Source organism: Lolium rigidum, chromosome 2 (genome assembly GCF_022539505.1).
Source record: "Lolium rigidum isolate FL_2022 chromosome 2, APGP_CSIRO_Lrig_0.1, whole genome shotgun sequence".
In the NCBI taxonomy this organism is placed as follows: domain Eukaryota; kingdom Viridiplantae; phylum Streptophyta; class Magnoliopsida; order Poales; family Poaceae; genus Lolium; species Lolium rigidum.
In genome coordinates, this window is record NC_061509.1 from 192,054,400 (window position 1) to 192,079,201 (window position 24,802).

General features: G+C 46.6%; 2 protein-coding genes across 3 annotated transcripts; both read right to left on the reverse strand.

Annotated features, from left to right (window-relative positions):
• Nucleotides 1-4,544: 4,544 nt before the first annotated feature.
• On the reverse strand, nt 4,545-8,998 carry LOC124692759 (serine-rich adhesin for platelets-like). Of its 2 annotated transcripts, none has more exons than XM_047226191.1 (5): nt 8,847-8,998; nt 7,674-7,754; nt 6,137-6,707; nt 5,185-5,921; nt 4,545-4,961 (listed from the first exon to the last, which is right to left on the reverse strand). In XM_047226191.1, exons 3-5 carry the CDS (start codon nt 6,683-6,685, stop codon nt 4,853-4,855), a joined length of 1,395 nt encoding a protein of 464 aa, XP_047082147.1. In that variant the 5' UTR covers nt 6,686-6,707; nt 7,674-7,754; nt 8,847-8,998; the 3' UTR covers nt 4,545-4,852. The 2 variants fall into 2 exon arrangements, with proteins under 2 accessions (XP_047082147.1, XP_047082146.1); XM_047226190.1 differs by having other exon boundaries at nt 6,137-6,714.
• A 5,033-nt stretch (nt 8,999-14,031) lies between these two features.
• Nucleotides 14,032-19,773, reverse strand: LOC124687894. Its single transcript, XM_047221623.1, has 3 exons — nt 19,576-19,773; nt 19,408-19,491; nt 14,032-14,850 (listed from the first exon to the last, which is right to left on the reverse strand). The coding sequence occupies exons 1-3, from the start codon at nt 19,751-19,753 to the stop codon at nt 14,063-14,065; spliced, it is 1,050 nt and encodes a 349-aa protein (XP_047077579.1). The 5' UTR covers nt 19,754-19,773; the 3' UTR covers nt 14,032-14,062.
• Nucleotides 19,774-24,802: the final 5,029 nt, after the last annotated feature.

Below are 24,802 nucleotides of genomic sequence, written 5' to 3' on the forward strand. Positions count from 1 at the left end.
GGCAACAGGCCTGGTAGATTGCTCTATTGAAGGACCGATTGAAGTATCATCGGCTGATCCTCGTTGCAACCTTCTTCACAAAACGATGAACGCTCGCTAAAGAGTTGAAGAATGGAAGGATGAATGTCGAAGGACCGATGCGTTGTTATCGGCTCATTACACATTGGCGGAGGGGATGAATCGGCAAGGTCAGTAGGAGGGGTGAATCGGCTCAATTAAAACTCAGAAGAAATCGGCAAAATCAAAGTGGGGAACATTTCTTCATTGATAGGCGGGATTTCTTACATAAAGAGCTGAATTGCTCTCAAAAGGAAATACGAGGGAATACATTGCCCCATCTACTACTACTGACCCTATGACAGAGGTCCTATCTACGGGCCGTCACTGCCCTCATCGTCATCCTCCGAGCTCTCATCGGCACTGCTGCCGATGGGCTCCTCGTCGCTACTCCCGTAGCCCTCCACGGGGCCTCATCCCCGTCTTCGTCGTCGCCGCCGTCGTCGTCCCACCACATGCGAAGGCGCTTCGCCGGTGGGTAGCCCTCGAGGGAGTCGTCGTCGTCGTCGTCCTCCTCCTCCTCCTCTTCTTCCTCCATCACCCCTCGGAGGAGGTGAAGTCGTCCCGAGAGAAGCGATCGTCATCGCTCTCCTCCTCCGGCTCCCCGTCGGCGAGGAAACGGAGGTCGCTCTCCCCGTCCGTCGAGGACTGGTCGTCCTCGGACCGGATGGAGAAGTCATGGTCTGACTCCTCCCCGGCCGCAATGGCGCGGCGGGTATTGGCCGCATGGACCGCCGCTGGGTTGTGCTCCGGCGTCGGCTCGCGGGACATGGAGGACTGGCTGGAGGGGTCCGATGGGGTAGAGGAGGAAGAAGACATGATGGTGCAGGAGGGTTTTTTGGACTGCTAATGCGAGGATGCAGAGCAGAACTGTTCATAGCGGTTAAATAGAAGGGAGATGGTGAAAATTCAATGCCACAGCAGTTTCCGAGGAAGTGGTGTTTGAAAGAAAGAGAAAAGACTGCCAAATCACGCGGAGAAGTTGAGAAGGCAAGTCATCATGGTGACGGATACTCGCGACGGTTCCGCCACGACATGACCCGACGGGAGCGTAATGATTTTGGAAATACCATTTCCAAAACCAGGGGGGCATGTGTTATCACCAGGATTTAACCGCGATCGTGGAGGTGGGCCGCGATCAAGATGGGCTTGGAAGATTATATATGGAAGATCGATGAAGCGGCCTTGCACGGAGAATTTGGGCTAGTTAAGCCCGTGTATCTTAGCATAATAGATTGTGTATCGATTTAGAAGTTAGAGTTTATCTCGTGCACGGGTTAGTGCACGCCCACATTAGAAAGTCCCCCGGACTATAAATATGTACCTAGGGTTTATGGAATAAACAACAACTCACGTTCAACCCCAAAAACAAACCAATCTCGGCGCATCGCCAACTCCTTCGTCTCGAGGGTTTCTATCGGTAGCGACATGCTGCCTAGATCGCATCTTGCGATCTAGGCAGCACAAGCCCCACGTTGTTCATGCGTTGCTCGTATCGAAGCGCTTTTGATGGCGAGCAACGTAGTTATCATTAGATGTGTTAGGGTTAGCATTGTTCTTCGTTTAAGCATGCTTACGTAGTGCAACCCTTGCATATCTAGCCGCCCTCACGCCTATCTCAGGTGTGGGGGCGGCACCCCGCTTGATCATTATTTAGTAGATCCGATCCGTTACGATTGCTCCTTGTTCTACAAGGATTAGTTTAATATCCGCAATAGTTTGGCCTTACAATGGGGGGAGGATCCAGGTGGCACGTAGGGTGGCGTTCGCAAGTCCTAAACGGGATGTTCCTAGGATCAACTTCATGTTGGTTTTTTGGCCTTGTTTAGGATCGGCTTACGAGCACCGTGCGTGGCCGCAAGGCCCAACCTCGGAGTAGGATGATCCGGTTATGCGGTGAAAACCCTAAATCGTCGTAGATCTCATTAGCTTCATCTTGATCAAGCAGGACCACCAAGTATTCGTGCACCCCGTACGGATCATGGGTGGATCGGCTCTTTGAGCCGATTCACGAGATAACCCGAGAGCCGATCGAGGCTCGTATTTAACGTTTACATGTATGCCCTGCAGGAAACTAAGCGAGGCACCCTCATCACCTTCCCGACCGTGTATAGGTCGGGTGGCACGCCCCTGCACTTCGCAACGCCGCGTGTGACCAGAAGAGCATTGCGGGCCGTCGCTCGGAGGGGTCTCAGCCAGCCGCAGCTCTAGGCTCCCCCCGGCTCTACAGTGTTGACAAGGCCGCTGCCCGCCGGTGGGTTTTGGCAGTCAACAGTATCACAGCTCGAAACCCTATTTCTCTCTACTTGGGCCGCCCAGATTAGCGGCCCGACCCTTCTCTCTAATCTTGCAGGCCAGGCTGAGGCTGAATTAGTAGTGGGCATGGGCGGACCCAGAGGGTGGGCCGGGTGGGCTGTGGCCCACCCCAGATTTCTGAAATTTTTAGTACTACCTCTATTATATTGTCTAGAATTGAGCCCAGTTGACCTTTTTCTTGTCGTTCCAGGCCGAAGAGCTCTCTTGCTCTCATTTTGTCGACTCTTTCGCTTGCTCTGGCTCTGGCGCTGGCTCCCCTGGATTCCCGCTCGACCATGGTTCGTGAGGCCTAACCCTCGTCGGCTGCTCGCACCCCTAGCTGAGTCCCCCGCCATCCGCCTCCCCTCGCCGGATGGCCTTCTCCACGACTTCCCCCACCGGTCGCCGCTGCCCACATGCACTCCCGCTCTCCGCTCGGCAGCCTCCCGTTCCCGTCGCGTGGGGTCGTCAAACTCAGCTGCGCAGGGGCGCTTGGCTGTAGGGCGCAAGCCACTCGCCGCTCGGCCAGGGGCAGACCGGCAAGGTTCAGCCATTCGCCACACTACAGGGCTGCTTCCGCACTGGCTAAGATTCAGCCGCTCGCTCTCATTCTGTCGACTCTTTCGCTTGCTCTGGCTCTGGCGCTGGCTCCCCTGGATTCCCGCTCAACCATGGTTCGTGAGGCCTAACCCTCGCCGGCGGCTCGCACCCCTAGCTGAGTCCCCCACCGTCCGCCTCCCCTCGCCGGATGGCCTTCTCCACGACTTCACCCACAGGTCGCCGCTGCCCACATGCACTCCCGCTCTCCGCTCGGCAGCCTCCCGTTCCCGTCGCGCGGGGTCGTCAAACGCAGCTGCGCAGGGGCGCTTGGCTGTAGGGCGCAAGCCGCTCGGCCAGGGGCAGACCGGCAAGGTTCAGCCGCTCGCCAGACTACAGGTCTGCTGCTTCCGCACTGGCTAAGATTGACATTTCAGGGGTGAGAAGCCTGTCACCGCACCAAGCATCATATCTCTTCTACAGCCCCACATTTACACATGAACCGTTGTGGCAATCATCGCCAGCTTCCCCTATCGCTCTACGGCTAACGTCTCAAGCATCCTAACGATGAGTGCCGTGCCTTTCCTTTTCGTGCTTTGATGTGCGGCCTGAATGCTCATGCCTGCCTTTTCTGTCTTAATTGTAATCAGTTTTCACGTTTCTGAGTTTTTTAGATAACTCTGCAGCTACCTTTCATGGAGCTTGCACTTTGGAACCTTGTTACTCTGCCTCTGGCTTAGGATGCCCCCATTAATTAAAAAAATGTTTAGTATCAATTCTATTGTAATTGTAGGTTTTAGGTTTATAATTGAATCTATTTCGAATTATAGAATTGGCAAACTTTATCACAATTGGGGGCACGCATAATTTTTTTTAGAGGCGTGCCCACCCTTCAGCTTTTTCATGCGTCCGCCACTGATGGTGGGGGCCGATAGTGGGGGCTCTAGCAACGAAAACTTATAATGGAGGCCAAGCTATACATAGCGTTTTATTTGCCAACACTTATAATTCAAATTTAAAGTTTCACAAAAAATCGAAACAAAATTCTAGATATAGCCAATGATATATAATGCAATGTGTAAAATCACAATACAAACTACTTCATATTCTAGGATACACAAAAATAACAAATTATGATAAATTTTATAGTGTATAGTGCACATTTCAAGACTATAAAATTTATTATCAGATTTTATCAATCTTCAGATAGCCTAGAATGTAAATTTGTTTGCATTGAGATTTTACACCATTGTAGCATACACCATTATCTACCTCTAGATATATTTCTTACTGTTCTTAAAATTTCAAACTATAAATTTTAAGTGTTTGAAAATAAAGAATTATATGTAGCTCGGCCTCTAAAATACCACGCTCAACCTTAGCAACACAACCAAGAAACGGGGACATGCCTCATGTAAATCCCTTTCGTTTACCAACTCTTTCGGTACCATCGGCCGGAACACTCTTTTTTATGCTGCTCACCCACAGTTCCGTCAGCAATGTGGTACTAAACTTTACCACACGCCAGTACGCCACACCTCACAGCCAGGCACGAACGTAGCTAGACTACACGCCCATGAGGGCTGGCCCACCTGGACTCAGTCAACAGTAACACCACTGAAACACCGTCACCTGCGGTATGCAGCAAAATTCACTCTGAAATCTGAACCAAGCACCAAACAATTAACGTGTATATGAAGAGCACAAACCAACAAGAACAAATCAAACTAATTCCTGCAGCACCTACTGGCAAACACGGTCACTACGCTACAGCTATATATACCTCTTCATTCTCTCTCTCTCTCTCTCTCTCTCTCTCTCTCTCTCTCTCTCTCTCTCTCTCTCTCATAGTACAAATTACTACTTCAAGCCACTTACAAATCCAACAAGCCATGAAATTAACCTGCAACAGGACCGATAGAAGGAAGCAGTAGGATGACACTTCTCTGCAGGGAAACTACGTTCAGAATTTACAGCAGAGAAGCCCCTTCCTCCAGCCATGGCGCTGCCTGGCGCGCCTCCGCTCTCCTTTCGCCATCCTCACCGGGCTGCTGATCCAGTCCCTCTGCAATCTGGTTCAGCAAATGCAGAACAGGTATGAGGGGGAAACGTTCCTGATAGATCAGATCAATGCTGCATAATTCTCAGATCAGCTAGTAAGAAGTTCACAAATTTTTAGAACACAGATGAATCATAACAGGGTACAATTTTCGCCTCACAGAATTAAATATAATAACTGGTATAATTCTCAGAAAGTAGTTGTTGTGATCAGACAGTGGGTAGGCATGTACTTACACTGGAAATGCAAAGGACCGGGTGCTAGTCGCGCTACTATCTGACCGGATGGAAATACTGCCAGAATAAGCAAGATGCCCAGAGTGTGACACGGGAGCTGACATGATACTAGGCCCGAACAAGCCCGACTCGGAGGGAGGATAGCCATTTCCGATTTGAGATTCTGCCTTTGCACTATCAGGTGCAATCTCTTCATCCATATCGTGTGCCTGGGTAGGACTCTTACTAACTGTGCTCATCATATGCACAGAATTTCCTTCGTCTCTCTGGGTTGAATCATGTATATCAGTGATACCGTCAGTCTCGTGTTTATTTTCCACATTTGCACCACTGGGCTCTACAATGCCAGCTGATGAAGTTGATGCTACTGCAGTTTCATCAACCTTATTGGTTATTGCTTCACGCGCAGTACTTCCATTCTGATCATTGCTCTTCTCAGATGATCCGATGTCTGAACTACTCGAGCTCGGAGCATCGACTCCAGATCCAGCTTTTTCGACCTTATCAAATCCTTCAGCACTGGCATCATCAGTCTTCTCGAGATTGCAGATAGGTACAGCGGAAGCAGCATCTGTGATTGCCGATGTAGAGCATTCAGGTGGTGCCTCTACATCACATTCTTCAGACGTTGTTACTGTGCAATCATCGGTGTTCTCCGTACTTGATAAACTATTATTAACAAGCTCACTGGTTTTGTATGCAGTAGCTTCAATTCCATGAGACGCATTTGTGGAAACCTGAAATAATAACAAAACATTCTTCTCAGTTTTTTTATCATTTAGATCGTAAAGTTTCCGAAAAGAAAGATCTACCATCCTAAAGTTTGTTTGTACATTTTGCTACTGATTCTTTTTCCTCAAGAATACCACAGAATTTTGAGTGGTGAAAAAAATATTGAGAATGCACCTACGCCAAGATGATAATGATGAAAAGGAAAACAATTGTGGTGTACCTGTCCAACTGCTTCTCCTTGAAGAGATGGCATATGGTTTTTACTGGTTTCAGAGCTTACTGTGGCTTTATGCTGCGACTCTTCCGCGCTTTCGAGTCGAAGTAATTCTTCCAAACTTATTTTCTTCTCACTGATCTCACCGAAGTTAGTGGCCTTACTCCTGCCTTCAGGACCATGCTCTTCACAAGAAGAATGTTGCTTCTCATTGTTGCTATCGGGAGCAAAACCAAGAGGTAAAACTATTTCAGGTTTCAGTTCGTGGACAGACTTTGTAGCGCAATCTTTTTCCCTGTATCCTGGAGCACCATTTGCATGTATCATTTGATGATCAAATTTTGGAGAAGACTTTTCATCTACTACTTTTTCTTCTGAAAACTTCTGAGGAGGAGGTTGTCCTTCATCAATGCAGACATCTTTGACAAAATTACCACCATAATCAGAAGAAACAACACTGTCTGGCAATTTTATCTCCACAACATCCTTGTCATAAGAAGCATCCTCATGCACAACATGTACTATATCTTGTACTGGGTTTGTGTCCTCAACCATTTTCGTTGTCAATACTTCAGTCCTACAAACTAGTTGACAAGAAATATTACGATCATGTTGCTTTCTTGCAAAAAAGAAAACCTATCACGTAGTTGATGTCATCTAGCATCAGTACGACGTCATCAAGACTGCACAAGGTAACAAATTAATATGTTGTCAATAAATGTTATGCTAGTATTGCACTGCTATCATGATGTCTCTATCAATAGTCAAGCTACAATATGATGTATAATAATACAGAATCAACTAATGATGATTCCATGCTAAAAAGATCTTTGGGCCATCCCTAACAATAAAGTGTAAGTTGATGCTGATGGGGATGTTTTGCAGTTTTGCTTCTTTTTCATTTTGGTTGCTGCGTCCCTTTTAATCAAGTACAAGCATTGAAGTTTGTTGTTCCAACTCCGAACTACCATTATCCTAAATGCATGACGAGCGATGACCCTGATAGAGGGAACTTATTTTCTACAGTTTGGACAAAGTGGACGGTGGTAGATTATCATGATCAAGACGCACCGATGATAGATTATTGGGAGCAAGGTCAATTTCGACAGGTAGAGCTGTAAGCCTGCAACTAAGACCGATTGCAACCTGAAGACATCATGGCAGCTTTCCTGACTACTATGGGGGACATATCACCTTCAGTTCCCACAAGTTGCTGAGGGAACATTATATTTCATTCATTTCTGATAGAGATGCGCATCTCAAATATTTCTCATAGTTACTCTCAGTTGGCAAATATGTGTAATGTATCAGAGTTACTAAAACCAGGCTTAGCTAGTGAACCGTCGGCATTCGGTTGCATCTAAACAACTTGCTGGCTATATACATATTCTAGTCAATAAGAAGGCATTCACCTGAACTTCCAAGTGGCACTTCTAAGTCTCTAGCAACGCGTGGCATTGATTTGACTAATAGAACAAATTTAATAGTAGGAGCCATCATATATTTCATCCAAGCTCAACTGGTGCATTGAGATAGCAGTTACCTAGCTTCATGATCTGGAGCCTACTTTGGCCGAGACATCACTGGGGCGCTGATTAACGGAGAGCAGAATTGTGAATCTCTCCTGCAAACAACGCAAAGAGCCAAAGACCAAATAGAAGTTAATACCAGCATGGTTTATTCCTGCCATTGTTTATACTGCCAAAAACTGGGCATGCTGCACTCTGTGTAAACTACATGTTCTTAATAACTACCTAAAAAAGAACTACATGTTCTTAACACAACAAAATCGTCCAAACTGTCAGGTACCACACCGGCCACACATTATTTGCATGAGCCAGTACAAACCGCAAAAAAACCAACAGAAAAGATAGGCGAACAAACTGAAGAAACGTAAACCATAAGCATCAAAACTCAGACCCAATCTGGGTGTGCACCCACCAAATACAATAGATGGCCTCCTCGCTATGCTATTCACCCAGACACGGTACCACAACCGTACAATCTGGTACAACAACCTAAAAACCTGAACTGAACATGTTGTCACAAGGCCAGCATGAGAAGAAAGAGAGGAGATATACTCGTATACCACCGCAGATCAATGGGCACTTGTCGTGAAGAACGGCAAGAACACACTCTCGAAAGCACAAAAATGGGGGCAAGAACACAACACGCAGAATCTAACATAACAGGTAGCGTACCGAGGATTCGAGAGCCGTGCGCCGATTTCAATGAACAAAACTGGCAGAAGGGAGAGGCTGTGTGTTTAATGAACTTAACTGCATGCAGCAGATGTGTTGTCCGTAAGTGTGCACCCACAGCAGTAACTACAGTACAGGCAAGAGGAACTCAACAGCAGGAAAACTTAAACAGGAGCAGACAAGAAGAAGAACAAAACAACAACAAAGGCAAGAAACTTGGGAAAAAATTGCAGCAGAACATCTGCAATCTATCCCTTCGATTCTGTAACAATCCCTACAGGTTATGCATCGCGCTACTACTCTGTTCTTCTAGCGGAGATTGCCTGACTCAGATCAGTAGTGTATTTTTCTTCCTCGAGTCAGGCTCGACAGAAGAAAGAAACAAACGGGGCACGATGAGGCTGCAGCAGAGGAAACGAAATTCTTCCATGACACCAAGAAACACTCGGAAACAATCACGCAAACCAGGAACGGAACTGAACGAAGAGATGGGAGGGGGATCGGAGAGAACTCACCTTCGCGGCTGGGTTTAACTCCGGAATTCTCTTCTAGTTTTCGCCCTTCTTCATCAAAACCGAAAGGAGCGCCGCGCGAGAGAGCTGCGAGGATGATGGGATCGCGAGGAGGCCAGCGAACAGCAGAATTTTAGGATCGGAAGAAAAAATATCCAAACGGGAGGATGGTCTCTTAAATAAGAGGTATCAGAAGCAGAGCTGCGCATTCAATTTCGACGCTCTCTCTCGTTGTAGTACTATTTACAAATCAGCCCCTTGATGTTCAGGAAACAAGTCAATGGGGTTGCTTAAACAACAATCTGCTGCGAAAATTGCGACAGTATGTGCCCGAGGCAATTTTGTGACCTTCAATAAGGAGAGGGTGCTGAACTGTATTTTCCTGAAGGATTTCACACTGCGGCAATATGGCCGCATGGTCTACACTTTGACATCACGTCTATTGTGTTGTACAACTACACAAGTTTTGCATTGTCCACTGGCCACTTTTTTTCTGGAGAAGGATGTGCAGTGAGTTTACAGCTTTTGACTTTGGACCGGTGAGATAACGCTCGCAAGAAATTGTAAAAAACAAATAATGAAATAAAATATCTTCGCTGGCAATAGTATTGCCATCTCTGATGAGACTAGCCGGAGTTGGTGTAAGAGCAACTCTAACAGAGCCCCTATTTGTCGGAACCGAAAAAAGCGAGTTCAGTTTCCCGAAAAATAATTTGTTTGCGGATTTAGCATGGCGTAGAACAGAAACCGAAAACATGAACCGAACTCGATGAAATCAAACGTCGCGGGAAACCAAATTTTGCGATTGCACTCGATTTCATCGGATGAAGCTAAATTCGTTCATAATTTGTACAATACTAGGCAAAATACATGCATATTGCACGTACATTACGAACTAGGGACCTAAATTATACTAGAATTAGTCCCCGGAGTGACTATACTGTCACCGGGGCGCTAATGTAGCCGGCGGAGGGTTTTTGCTCGCCGGTCTTCCTAGGCGACGACCGCCGCCACTTCGACGACCGCCGCCTCGGAGGTGCTCCCGCACGCTAGAGGCGTCCCGGCGGCGTCGTCGTCGTCGTCGCCGTGCGGGGGCAGCGCCAGCAGAGGAGGGCGCCTCCGCTTCTCCTTCCGGCGCCTCCTCCGCGTGCGCTTGGAGGTACGCCATTATCTCCGGCCACTTCCGGCCGGCCCTCTTCCACGCGCCGTTGGAGCGCCTACGCCTGGTGAGCTCCGGCGACGCCCGTGCACCCGACGGACGTCGAGTTGACCTTCCGGCACCGGATCGGCCACCTCCCCTACCCACGTGTCTTGCACGCGTCATTCCGGACGGAGGGGAGCTGGCCGAAGCGGCGGCGCGGCGTCGGAGCGTCCGGAATCGCTCGTCGGAGCGGGGGTCTGGCGGCGGCAGAGGGGAGTAGGGTTTGCGAACCGAACTCCCCTCCACGAACCCTTTTAATAGGGGTCGTGCGGTGAGTTTCTCAGGCCCCCGAACTTTCGATTCGAGCCGGCTCATGTATTCGGGCGCTGATCTGCGCGCGTTTCGGCCCGAACCCGTAAATCCGCCGGAAAAGTTCAGTTCCAGCGGGATTTACGAGCTCTGTTAGATATGCTCTAAGGGTTTTTGCACCTCCTTGCTTGAAAGGTGCTCTCTTTTCTAGCTTATCATTTTCTTCGCATATTCTTAATCTTCTATTACATTTCGGTTAGAGTCTCTTTGGTTCAAACGATTTTGGTGTGAATTTTGGAGGATTTGTATCCTTAGGATTATTCATGTGATGGTTGTTAGATTTTTTTAGGAGGTGATCCCATATAATTTCCTCTAAGAAAACCTTTGCACCAAACTTTATAGAAAATCTTGCATCCACTAAGAACTCTTTGTAAGAATCTTTAGATTTTTCTGTGACTGAATCAAGCAAAATTTGGTCCATGCCAAATCTCCCGTGGGATTAGAATATGCATGAGATTATGATTCTGCATTTTTTAAATCATGCAAATTGCGATTTACCTCTTTCATAATCGTGTCACGTGTAGTTATTGTGTTTGTTCAGAAGAGATGAGGGTGAGACAACAAAGCAACTCTTAATGATGTATGGACTCTAAAATAGTAAGTAAACATTCAGGGTCAACATCAAAGTACTTTGACACTATCTTGTTGTCACCTATCGTTAGAAAACGATTTAAAAAAACTTATTATACAATATTTTGGGTGTTGGTTCAAAGAGACGTCAGTCCGGTGAAATAGTAAGACGAGCTCACATGGATCTCTCCATGGTTTTCAAACCAGTGAGGTAAATAAATCTGAAGAAATATACTAAATTTTAGAAAAGTAATGAGCTGTATTGTTGCAAATTCTGTCACTGAAGCGAACACCACCGAATGCTTTGGTAGTAATAACATACTTCGTGGAGGGTATGATTGCGAAATGATAGTACAGTGAAGTCAAATGAGAGAAGAAATTAAATAGCGATACCAAAACCGCAGGAGAGGACAGCTCTCCCGCATTGAAGCACTCTAAATTCCAAACCACCTCTACAGACCAAGGATTTATTGCAGCCCAACGCAACAGCCAATGAAGCTTTTCCAGAAGAGAAAAAGAATGCAAAGTAAAATCAAAGTCGACCTTGAACCTAAAGACATTGAAGGGTATCTCACTCACTTGATAAGATGCTTGCGTGCAAGATAACATAGAGGCAGTACATGTTCGTACTACATGCTTTGCTTCAGAGGTGCAATGCAGGTAAATGCAGCAAACGTACACGTATTAATGGCCTATCACCAATATTGCAAAAGCATGTAAAGAAGATGGAAAAAAAGCTCCTGAAAATATAGGGTGACGCCGCTTGGTGCAAGAAGTAGGGTGAAGTTCTTGTTTGTGTGTCTGCTGAAGATTTTGACAGGACATGTATGTTGTGCTTCTATTAAGAAAAGGTCTAATTTCATGTTAGTAGGTGACGTGACTTCCTAACTAGTAAGCGTCACGGCACACATCTTGTCATGTGTGTCTCATCTTGTAATATGGGGGAGATATATAATTTGCCTAAAAATTAAGTTTCTTATTAAGTTTAGTGTGTCATATTAGAGTAAATCTGGTTTAAGAAGTTTGGTCAGAGGAGTGGAAGCACAGCCCATAAAATCATGATGGGTACAAATTTAAAATTTAATTTTGGAAAATGACATGGATACTTCTCCGTCGCTTTCTTCTTTAAAAAAAAGTTCGGACTATCACAGTGTGACATTAATACAGGTCATTCTAGGTAAAATATACAGAGTACTTTTTTTTTCAAAATGTAAGCAATCATGGTTGTAGGACATACTATTGCTTGGTGCAAGAAATAGCTAGAGTGAATTTCTTGTTCGTAAATATGATGATGATGTTTCTTTTAGGGAGTGACTAATTGTCTTCCGACTGAGAAATTTCAGATGACGTCATGGAATCATGAATCACGAAGCAATCTACAGTTGTAACACATGACTAACACGAAGTAATCCAACAGTTCGGGTAATTTTTCTCGGTTGAAACCCTATGTGCAACTGAAAAACATAACTCATGGTTGGCATAATGCAATCTACCGATCTGGAAGTCGACTGAGATTCGGCAAAATCATAAAAATTATCTTTTTAGGGTAAAAAAACTAATTTCATGTTAGGCGGCCTGCATCATAGCTAGTGGAGTAAGCGCCACCGACCATCTTGTCATGTGTGTCTCATCTTTTAGCAACAGTGTGTTTATGGTGTTGCCTTGCCCCCAAAAACCGTTGGGCTTCATTCATCCGCGCTGCCGAACAACACAACACAACACTTGTTGATCGCCAGGAATAGACCTCTCAACTAACTGAATCCAAAGAGGTCAAATTAATAATTGGACAGCAAAAGGGAAGAATAGTATCCTCCGTCGAGGTAGTTAACATACAGGACCACGCACGCATCGAAACTTCTCCATTCTGCCAGGACATCAGCACGATTCAGTCCCGTTTTTTTTTTCAATTTTTCTTTCGTAGCAGCATACTACATCGCATATCCACTTCAGTTTAGCTTGCACTGATGGGTCCATATACAGCGAGATGTAATGATTTCGACCAGCCAGGTCATATGGTCTGACCTTTCTTATTATATGCTCAAATATCGCCCCGAGGGACAAGGCGTACGTAGCACTACAAAGCTTGTTGAGCTCGCTAGATTTGATCCACTAGACATGATTTCTTTTTAAAAGCAAGTACAGCACTTAAATCTCCCATCACCAAATCAGTCACTGTCAATCATCTGCACTAACCAACCAAGAAACATACATCCACCGATGCCATTATGTTTAGCAATCTTGTTAACATGTTGGAATAAATCAACAACAATAATGTGTAATGGAAGGAAGCATGAATATCCTCAACCAAGCGTATCTGAAGAAGAGAACGGGGAGGAATACACAGGCGTTGCGTACAGACAAATTTCCTAGAATAAGAAAAGGCGCTGACAAATGAACCTTGGGAATTTTGCGACCGACCAACCGTCCATTTTCACATGGGACAAAAACATATCACTCTGGCGCCATGTGAGAGAGCCATTTGACCAAACTAAAAGTGAGAGAGCATGTATGTGCACATGGGTACGATCCAGCTAATTTGCATCACACAAACTAAAGAGATGCTACAATTCTTGCATGGGCTAATCATCTGGTACCTAGCTTGACAAGAGGCAGCTCACTCAGAGATTCTATCTGATTAACATCCTACCATTGCATGGAAAGAAAAGGTAAGTCAATCAGATGTGATGTTACTGCCCAATCATGATCTACCGAACAATCAAATCTGTGTGGTGAGCCTTTTGTAAGCACAACGGGTACCAATACCAAACCATAGCAGAAGTCAAATGACATCGTCAACACACTCGAAAGGAAAGGATACATCACACAGACGTGCCTGCAAAACGAAAACCCTGTACAGCACCATACGTCCGGAGCATCAACTTTGCCATCAATTGAGCTACCCTAGGCTCAGCATCTGAAGAAAGAAACCCTTGGTAATACTTCAGTGCCAAGCAACAGAGGCGAAAACTGGAGAGAACTGAAGCAAATCAAACCTAACAATTTGGCCGAAAAGAAAGAAACCAATCAACCTAACATTCTGCAAATACCCTAGGACGTTCGGCCTGTGCACCGACTTGTTCTCCTGGAAACCCGTGGTGAATAGGCTGCTCCTTTAGCCACCAAACATTACAAGTAGATCCTACAAGATGTTCGGCACCTGTGAGGAGAGCTTTTGCTGCAATTCCCTGATCTGAGAGGAGAGCTCCACCTTCTGCTCCTTGTAGCTGTGAAGCAGAAAGTCCTTCCCTCCGATAACCTCCTTCAGCTCACCAACTTCCCTCTTGAGCATCTCCACCCTCTCCAGCTCTCCTTTCTTCTTCTCGACGCTAACAAAATGCAGCTCAGGGTCATCGACGCTGCTGTCGGCATAGCCGTTAGCGTGCCCATTGGTGGCATAGCCATTAGCATGCCCATTGGCAGCATCTGACTGCCAGTGTCCACCGTGCAATGGCTTATCGTGAGACAGCGCTTCCGCAACACAATGGTCCGCGATGATCTTTCTCAGGTGCTGGATCTCACGCTCGGATTCAAACATGTCTCGGTTAGCAGAGTCAAGCTGGGACTGCATGTTGGAGGACTGTGTCTCCTGGATGGCAAGAGAGTTCTTGAGGTCAGCAATCTGGGCCTGCATCTCCATGATCATCTCATCGCGTCTCTTGAGGTGCTGCCTCAGCTTCTGTATGACTTCTCTTTTGCTATAAATGTCAGATCCGGACTCTGAAACACGTGGAGAGCCAGAGCTGTTTGAGTACTGAAATGGTTTGCGGGGATCCTCAAGGCGATCAGGTGATGATATCCACATGACGCCACTGTTGTCTTTGCTTGATTCTTGCCCTGGTATCTTCACAAGTGGAAGCGAGGGTTCAACTGATTTAGATAAAGGACTTGCAGGTGGATGCTTGACTTCCACTCTACCATCTGAATGACCTGCACACGACAATCAGCATTGAAAAGCTGTTACACCACCAACAGAGTTTTAAATGCCAAATTAAGGTAACTCTAGGTACATTAATTCAGTCAGCAAAGTTGAAGGAAAAAAGCCAAGAATGAGGAAGATGACATCGCTGTGTCTCTAAATGTTGAACTCATGTCAATTGCCATTATAATACTAATAAATTAATGTCATCAGAATAACTATATTTGCAGATCCCAGTACTTAACAGCTAATAGGGGTGTGAGCCTGCGACAATCATAAATATAATAATACTTGTATGAATCATCCAAAGTTAGCAACGCAACCATCCAGTCCCACTAAATGTGTGTCACCTCTTGTTAGTGGGCTAGGGTGTTTGGAAGGAGCTGCCACCTCTTGTGGGCAGCGTGAACAACCATCTTTGGCGTTGTACATGCCTTTTGGCATCCCTTCTATATGATTGATACACCTTCCAGGGCGTATTCTCGAAAAAAAAAGCAACGCAACTATCCAGTCACACTAAATGTGTGTCATTTGCAAGACTGAGCAAGACAAAGAACAGCAGCTTTACAGTAACTCGTGGACAAGATACCAGAATGCTCAGTCTGTCTAGCATGCTCTAAGCTGTACTTCAAGTAAATCAAATATTCTTAGACTGTTTGGCTGGTTAGTGGTTATAGCAGAATGATTTTGTGAAGTCACAAGTCGCAACCTAACTCTGGCCTAGGAACTGGATATGTGGATTTTCTGTTTGTTCCACATCAGAAGCTAAGCTGCTCACTCTTGACAAATTTAAAAGCCATAAGTTCATAGGAAAAAGTCAATGCTACTCAACATTGCTCTCTCTTGTGTTTCAAGAACAAGAAATTGCTTGTTCCAATTGTGCATATCATTGCCAACTAAGCTAGAATTCTAGCACCCTTAATCTGATCTAACAACTGGTAATGGTGTGCTGTAAAAGTGTAATATATCTTTGCTAACCCAAGAGGCTTATACATTTTGCAACTAATGGACTCATACATAAACAAACATTCAAGAGTTGTAACTAATGGCTGCCTTGTGTGGTATAAACGGTGTATTTGAACGACAGTTAGATTTATTGACTTGCCAGTAAACAATCTGATTGTGTGGATGAACGACTGTTTACATATATAACGTATGATTTGTTGCTTACATGAATGCCATGAATTGAAGCCATTTGGCCAAGAATAAAGGGGAAATGCCAATGATTATAATCAAGATAGTTGAATAAAACCTAACCATACTATCCCTCCACCGAAATGTGTATTGCCCAAGGTTTAAAATAGCGTGCTAAATGAAAGCGACAGCCTCCTTCAAACGTTATGGACGCTATATCATGCTAATAGTGTGGTATATTTCAAATAGTTTTTTCAAAATAATACTAAATATAGCCTAAAAATAAATAATTTTATTAGAACGAATAGATATATAATCCAAAAGTGACTGAATCATACATACATAACCACATATAAAAATAGATCTCAAATATTTTAGAAGGCTAACATCAACATTTCAGAAGGCAACAATATAGTATAAATTATTTATTAAAAATTATTAGCATTAGCGATATTATCTTCTGATTTAGAAGTGGAACCAACAGATTGCAATTCATCACCACGAAAAAGTGAAAGCAACTTGTCTGAACAAAATAGTGCGCTAACGCCACGAAGTTTTAGCGCGATATAGCATGCTATTTCGCAAATAGCGCCACAGCGAGCAAAATTACTAAAATTTAGCGTGGAACCTCTAGATATGCTATAGCGCACTATTAGCGGAGAAATAGCGTGGTATTTTAAACCTTGGTATTGCCACCCAACCCAAACTAAACTACAAGTAATATCCACCTGGACTGAACTAAACTAATGGCAGAACCCGTGGTTTTAGGTTGTGGGTTGAGACCATTTACCCACTGGTGTTGCATGTGCCTGTTCATATTACCTGACAACCTGACAGCTTAACCAAGTGTGATGCTGCTTGTTTGTCCACAAAGATGAAATTCAGAGCATCTCCACCGGCGCGCCCCAAACGACGCCGGCTAGTTTTCGAGCCCAATAGAATCGCCGGCAACCCCGTGCTGGCCCCTTCGCCAAGGGTGCGAATCGGGCGCGCCGGCGCCTCGCGAGGCTGAAAATTTTGGGCGTGGGAGCCGCCTGTCAGCCACACATCCCGAAAGTCGACGCCAGCGGGGAGTGGCGGGGCCGACGCGTCAGCGGCTCATTCAATTTTAACCTAACCGTCACCTACATCGCGACGGGAGTTATTGGAGCGCAGCGGCGGTGCAGTTTCCGCAGACGCGCAGCGAACTGTCCCGTCGCGCGCGCCTTGCTCTTCATGCTGGTGTTAATGAGAGCCACCGCTTCCCCGCCTCCCTCCGACCTATAAAAAGGGCCGCCTCTCATCGTCCCTCTCACACACAAACCCTAGCGCCTCTCTCCCCAATCCTAGCCGCTACCATCTGAAGAGACGACGCCATGTCTGGTCGAGGCCGAGGTCGCGGCCGTGGTAGAGCTGCACGCTCGCCGTCGCCTGCGACGCAGTCGTCTTCATCGTCGGATCTACAAGAGGAGGAGCGGCCGGTGGTGTTCGAGTTCGTCGTCGTCCTCAAGGGCGACCCGCACGCCATCCAGAGGCTGCCGGACACGTTCGCCGATTTCGTCGCCAGCGACGAGCTAGGCTCGCTGCATCTGCGGGAGGCTGCATGCGGCTGCTGCCGGTGGATCGTGGACGTGATCTACGACGCGCGCGGCAAGATGTACCTCCACATCGGCCGGGAGAAGTTCGTGCGCTACCACCACCTCGAAGCCGGCTTCGTGCTCATGTTCTCCTACCTTGGCGACGGGGACATGAGCGTCAAGGTCGACGAGACGCGCTGCCGCCGCCACTACCACGGTGACAACGCCGAGGAGGACGACAAGTGTTGTTTCTTCGCAGCGAATATCGGCACGCATGTTTTTGGATGTTCTTCCTCCAGCTGGATTTTTCAGTTTGGGTGACTGGGTGTGCCCTCGAGTGTTCTTTCTTGGCAGCGAACACACGAAACCTGCGATGACCGGCCTAGTTAGGTTTAGTTATTTTGCAATGTTTTATATTTGTGACAACCATGGTTCAAACTATGTATTAGTTTGTGGAAAACCATGTTCCAAACTATATCTTCGTGTAAACCACGTTCCCAATTATGTATTAGTTTGTGGAATGGAACCAATTATGTATTAGTTTGTGGAATGGAATGTTTCTTCAAACTATGTATTAGTTTGTGGAAAACCATGTTCCAAACTATATCTTCGTGTAAACCACGTTCCCAATTATGTATTAGTTTGTGGAATGGAATGTTTCTTCTCTTTATTCGATTTTCTATGCTTTTATTTGTGATTTTAATTCAAAACATCTATCGGGGCCGCCGGTTTGGGGGCGCCGGTGTGGGAACAGCTCCCCCAAATAGAGGATGCAGTGCCGGCGTCCCCATACGGAGGTGCCGGCGCCTCTGCCGGCAACTATTTGGGGGGGCGCCGGTGGAGATGCTCTCACCATGGCGACCCAAGCACGTGGGCTCCATCTCTTCCGCACGTCGACTACGAGGACAGTGATGAGGGCGAGTAGGGGTGGGACGACAGGGAGTCGGACATCAAGGATGAGGTGGCAGCGGCCTCCTGTGCCTGTTCTGCAGCTTGCGGTTCGACTCTGAGAGCTCCCTCAGAAGGCTGTGATGGAGCTGGGGCTGGATTTGTACGAACGAGGACTAAACCTCAACTCTTACCATGCATTTCTTCCCAATCGCCGGTCCATGAATGTTCCCATGCGCCATGTGTGGAACGACAGAGCCCACCGCAGTGGCGACAACCAAAGCAACAGACGGTGACTCTGTCGTCGAGCAGGGCTGCTGCCGTTCCCTGCTCATGAGGGCGTTGGTGCGGCGGCAGCGCCGAAGGGCAAAGTGCTGCGGCAGACCAGCAGTGTCCACTCTGTCTGGCGGCTGCTTCTCCTCAGAGTTGCGGGATCTCTCTTTCACCGTTCGGACGCAACGAAACAATCCAAGGTTGGTTCTAGACCATGGCTAGTACGGACCAAACTGAATAAGCCCACACCAAGCCGTACCCAACTCTTTCCTCTATAACAAACTAAACCAAATTATCAACACTCTAGGCCCATAAAAACCCATACCAATTAAGTACACAACAAGAAACCAAACCATTTTACCCAGGTAATCCAAAACCATTTCCAGATTTAGTTCCCAATGGACAAGCGAAGCCTTGTTGAAGGAAGTATGTCTTGGATGAGTTTGGTGGGCAGCAATGCCAGGTTGTGAACATCATCATGCATATGCTTCTCGTACATTGGCCAGAGTAGGGAAGTTTTGCCTCGTGTCGATTATGCAGAATTTCTATGATACAGGCTTGCAGAAATGCTATTTTCAGAATCTTACGAACATCATTACGGAAATTGTAGCTAACTCTAAACTTATGAGGGCTAAAAGGATCCAAACAGTACAGACTAAAAGGTTCAGTGGAAATGAGATATAGGCAACAGAATATACTAAGTTACAGAAGAAGCACCTGAAATACAAGAGTAGCAGCTAGTTTGGCCACGAAACCGGCAGAGGTTTGAGTGCGATTCGCATCCTCCAGGTCTTCTTTCGACTGCAGTATTGCACAGTAAGCAGAAAGCATATAAAGAATACGAAAATGGGATAAAAGTTACGATTGCAAAGAGGAGCATTAGACCTTTGGGAGAGCTATTGTGCTGCTTTGTATCGAACATTTGCTTTAATTTGCATCCAAGTTTGATGGAAAGAGTGCTTAGCAAAACTCCTCCGGCAACAAGAACCCAGTTTGGTCCTCCACCTTGGAGATGATCTACTCTTCCTGCCTTCTGTATGCCCCTATAATTCTTAGACTTCATCCTAACTCCTAAGGATAACCAGTTTCTTCAGCCAAGTGAACAGATGCAGCAACTTGACCTACATGTATGACAATGTTGTGACTTGTCAGCACCATGGCTTCCATTACCAGTACAGAAAGAGAATATTCAAATCTACCAAAACACATGCGCATATGGGTCCAAGATAGTTCCCTCAACAAGAAAAGTATTTTGTTAACAAAAGGGAAGCAGACCATACAACACTATGGGCTAAACGAATAAGCAGATACAACACGGAAATTCGGCATTAGCAGGACAAACAGTGAAAGCTAAAAATGCAGTACTACCTCTGATATGCCGCCATGGATGCGTACAGTAAACCTTTTGAAACATTGTTCATTGGTTGTAAAGTACAAAGAATGACTATGAAATTTATGTCCTTAGATTTGTATTACGTATTACGCACTTTTTTATTTTTATGACATATAATGGTTTGAAATTACAGTCAAATTCTTGCACTGGAGGTCAAAGAGCAGGCAGTGGTGCAAGCAGCTCATCGTTACAGCCTGGGCAAAGTCTAAGTGAACTTGCTTTGCTGGGTGCTTTGCCCCGTACAAATTCTATCTTAAAGCTTCACTTTTTGGTAATACTTAAGGAAATTCACCAGCTTAGCCTCGGCAGCTGCCCGGGCATGCCGGGCCTTGGCTCCGCCACCGAGAGCAGGGGCAGTTGCAGGATTTTTGGGTCAGGTGTACAGAGTTTGAAACTTGGCGTTCTACTACCTCCATCCCAAAGCTTAAGGCTTTATTTTTTTGAAAAGTTAAACCAAGTAAGTTTGACCAAACTTTTAGAAGAATCTATCAACAAATATGATATTTTGTAGATACCATATGAAAAAATATTTTATTATCTATCTAATGATATTGATTTTGTATTTTGCATGTTACTGGTTTTCCGTAAAAACTAGGTAAATTTGACATAGTTTGACTTCCTAAAAATAATATAAGCCTTAAGATTTGGGATGGAGGTAGTACAAATTAAGTACAAGATTAACTCTCTTCTAGAAATAGTGGGTGTACATCTATACACCCATGTCAAAGAGTCATAAATGTCATGAAATTTTGGAACAAATGAATTAACTTAGTAAGGGATTAGCATTTTCATATATACAATTATACATACATGAAACAAAGTTCATAACGATGCAGTATTACAGTATTCTATGACTTGCTATAGCTTTTCATTGTTCCCAGGATCTCGTTTAGGGACTGCTCAGCATCAGTTGCCGCGATAGCTAGTCACTAAACTTACACAGAGGAATCACCTAAATGTTTTCTTTTGGTCCCCCACTCCACACTCCAGGAACCATAAGCATGTAGCAATGCAGTATAGTAGACAGAAGTCCGGATTCAGTAGAATATATATTGCATTGACGTAGAAACACTTTGTTTACAAAAGAAATTGTATCAAGATGATGTACCCTATGGTCACCAACAAATTCTGCCAACCTCTTGAGTTTCTCGTCTTCAAGCGTCAACCCTACCATGGCAGGAGGTGGAAGGTGTGTTCGGGATGGTGTCGTAAACCCGTCAATTACAGATTATCTGCAGCGACCCAAGGGCCAGAGTTTCACATATGCGACTCAGCGAGCATCAACTGCGAATAATAGTGACGAGGAGAAGGAAAGGGAGGCCGGTGATGCCACCAGATAGTGGCTAGGGAGCAGACTGTGACTTGGAAGAATGGATCGGTGCCTATCAGATTTATGTCCCTTTTTCAGAAGGGGGATTTGATGATACCAGATGGTAGAATGCCAGCAAGTAGGAATCAACGGTGAAAAACATACTGTTACGTGACGTCTCCGGTAGAAATTTCCGGGTTACGAATGCCACTTGCTGATATGACAATCCTATAAATAAATTGTACAGTAACTGATAAAATGCTAAAATGTCATATATCTGCATATACTTCACACTATTTGGCTTAACGATCAATTTGTTTACCAAGGGAAACGACCATGTCGATCTGGCATTTCACCAAAGTGATACTACTAGATTGGAGAGTAAAAAATAGCTCTTTTCTTACCTCGTCGACTCACTGTCGACCGCACCCAAAGCGCAAGTTCAGGTCACAAGCCGGCGGCCACGGCTCCCGCCCTCTGCCCTGCCCTCTCTCCTGCCTGCCTTCCCCGCCCGCTCAGCCCAGTAACCTCAGCGGCAAGAGCGGCGGCAGGATGCACCGGGGCGTGCGGCAGGAAGAGGGCTAGCGGTCCAGATATGAATTGATGGAGAAACTAATGGAGTATAAAGGAGGGGGACAGCAATTGGGGTGACAAGTTAATGGAGAAACTCACCGAGACAGAGCGCCGCCCTCGGTCGCCTTCTTCAGTCGCCGGACGATAGGGCAGGCCGGAGCGAGGGAGGCAGACGGCGGAGAGGTCAGGGAGGAGGGTGGGGAGCCGGCCGGCGTGAGTCGCCGGGAGAGCCCTGGGGGCTGGCTTTGTCGTTTGGGTGCGGTGGAACTGCCGTCGCGAGCGCAGTGCAGGTAAGGTCGGAGAGTTTGTTTCGTTTCGTTGAGATCAGCTGCCCAAAATTGATTAACACCACAGTCCACAGGTGGCGTTCTACAAAGCGGCATACCTAGCAGCATCACAATTTTTCACCTTTAAATTCGTATCTCTTTTACTTTTAACCCTTTACTACTACGAGTACTACTTGTCCTTTGTTTCTTTTGCCAAGAGCCTTTGCCTTTTTGGAAATGGTGAGATCGACGAGGAGTGCTTTGGAATACATACTAAAAAAAATATGGGGTGCTACTTAGCGAGGTAACAAAAGTATGCTTATTTTCTTAACCTGCATGTGTTCTTTATGCTAAACTTGGTCCGGCCACTTCTTAGCATGTTCGACATTCACGTGGAATGGGGTGTACCGTATTACTTGTATTTTAAAACAAATGCTGCAATTTTATCTAGATACGGATAAATCTACGTATTAAGATACATCTAGAGAACAGGGTAGTAGCTGAGTAGCACTGTCTTTTTGACATGTTGCACACAAACAAAACAAAAATCCATTCAAGCGAGCGCTTAGCGGGCACATTACATTGGCTCAGGCTCCTTGTACGCCACCGTTGACGATTACTCCCTCCCATCAATAGTAATAATCAATGATTTAGTGTAAATTTAGATTAAATTGAATTTGAAAATCTTGATAACTGTTATGGATCGGAGGGACTAATATTTTCTTGGTACTCCGCAAAATTTTGACTATGGCATTGATGTTCTAGGGTACTCCCCTCGTCCACAATTAGTTCGCGATTTAGGTTTAGTCAAACTTTGTAAAATTTAAATAAATATTTAGAAAAAATATCAACATTCACACTTGTTATAGTTGTTGATACTTTTCACTACTAGTATAATTTTGGTTGTAGGCAGAACCCAAACTAGTAGAAAACAGAGGGAGTACTCGCACGGTACTTGGCATTGAACAGAGGTTAGTACTGGAATGAGCGTTTTGAACGGTCAAGATCCAGGATTCTCCATTAACATCGGACGGAGGGGAGGGGACCGAGACCACCGTGGGCAACCTGCCTCCGGGTACGGGAGCCACTCCGGTAGCTACGGAACAAGCAGTGCGCGGTGCGCCCACAAGGACAAGGACCTACCGTGGCTGTTGTTTCTTCAGCTTGGGATCAACGACTGGGGCTGAGCCTGGGTGGACACCTCACACGGATAGGCACCGGTCCGTAGCTACGGACGCACCGCGACTGACGCATCCACCGCTCTTAGAGCATCTCCAGTCGCGTCCCCCAAACCGTCCCCCAAACCGCGCCGGATCGAGCGTTTGGGGGACGTGTTTTGTTCGTGTCGCGTTTGGGGGACGTCGCTCCTCAGCCGCGTCCCCCAAACGCTGCCCCCAAACATTTAAAATAATTTTTCTTGGTATTTTTATTTCAATTTTCACAAACTAATACATAATTGGGAACGTGGTTTACACGAAGACATAGTTTGGAACATGGTTTTCCACAAACTAATACATAGTTTGAACCATGGTGGACACAAATATAAAATATTGCAAAGAAACTAAACCTAACTAGGCCGTGCATCGAAGGTTTCCTGTGTTCGCTGCTAAGAAAGAACACTCGAGGGCACACCCGAGTCACCTAAACCTGGAAAATCCAGACGGGAGGATGGTGCCCTTGTTGGTTCTACCGATGAGGCGAACAGTGCAGTAAACCTCCGTGCACGTATTCGCCGCGAAGAAACAACACTCGGTCGTCCTCCCCGTCGGTGCTCGTCGTCGTGGGAGTCCCCTGTCGCCGTGGTAGTCCCGGAGGCGGCGCCTCTCGTCGAAGACCTTGACGCTCATGTCCCCGTTGCCGAAGTAGGAGAACACGAGGATGAAGCCGGCTCGAGGCCGTGGTGACGCGCGAACTTCTCCCGGCCCGATGTTGAGGTACATCTTGCCGCGCGCGTCGTAGATTGCCTTGACGATCCACCGGCGTAGCCGCACGAATGCTCCCGCGGATGCATCATGCGCGGGCGTACGCCGCCGACGTACTCGGCGAAGGAGTCCGGCAGCCTCCGGATGCCGCGCGGGTCGCCCTTGAGGACGTGGACGAACTCGAACAGGACGTCCGGCTCCACGTCCATCTCCGACGATGAAGACGACGGCGTGGGAGGCGACGGCGAGCGTTCAGCTATGCCGCGGCCACGACCACGACCACGACCACGGCCGCGGCCGCGAGGTCGGCCTCCGCCTCTACCAGACATAGCGTCGAGTCTTGTTGAGAGATGGTGGCTGCTAGGGTTTGGGAGAGAGGCGCTAGGGTTTGTGTGTGAGAGGGACGATGAGAGGCGCCCCTTTTTATAGGCCGGAGGGAGGCGGAGGAGCGGTGGCGCTCATTAACGCCGGCACGCAGAGCTAGGCGCGACGGGACGCGTCGCTGCGCCCTCTGTGGGAACTGCACCGTCGCTGCGCGCCAATAACTTCCGTCGCGAGGTAGGCGACGGTTAGGATTAAATTAATTGTGCCGCTGACGGGTCGGCCCGGCCACTCCCCGCCTCGCTTTTCGTTGTGTCCGGCGTCCCCG

Bases quoted from the DNA above. Each gene is read 5' to 3' on its own strand.
- LOC124692759 (XM_047226190.1), bottom strand. The intron at 5,922-6,136 runs GTACACCACAAT...TTATTATTTCAG, and splicing joins AAGGAGAAGCAGTTGGACAG to GTTTCCACAAATGCGTCTCA. The intron at 4,962-5,184 runs GTAAGTACATGC...TTGCTGAACCAG, and splicing joins CGGTCCTTTGCATTTCCAGT to ATTGCAGAGGGACTGGATCA.
- LOC124687894 (XM_047221623.1), bottom strand. From the start codon at position 19,753: ATGAAGTCTAAGAATTATAGGGGCATACAGAAGGCAGGAAGAGTAGAT. The intron at 19,492-19,575 runs GTCTAATGCTCC...GCAATACTGCAG, and splicing joins GCACAATAGCTCTCCCAAAG to TCGAAAGAAGACCTGGAGGA. The intron at 14,851-19,407 runs GTGCTTCTTCTG...TGTCGTGTGCAG, and splicing joins CTGCTACTCTTGTATTTCAG to GTCATTCAGATGGTAGAGTG.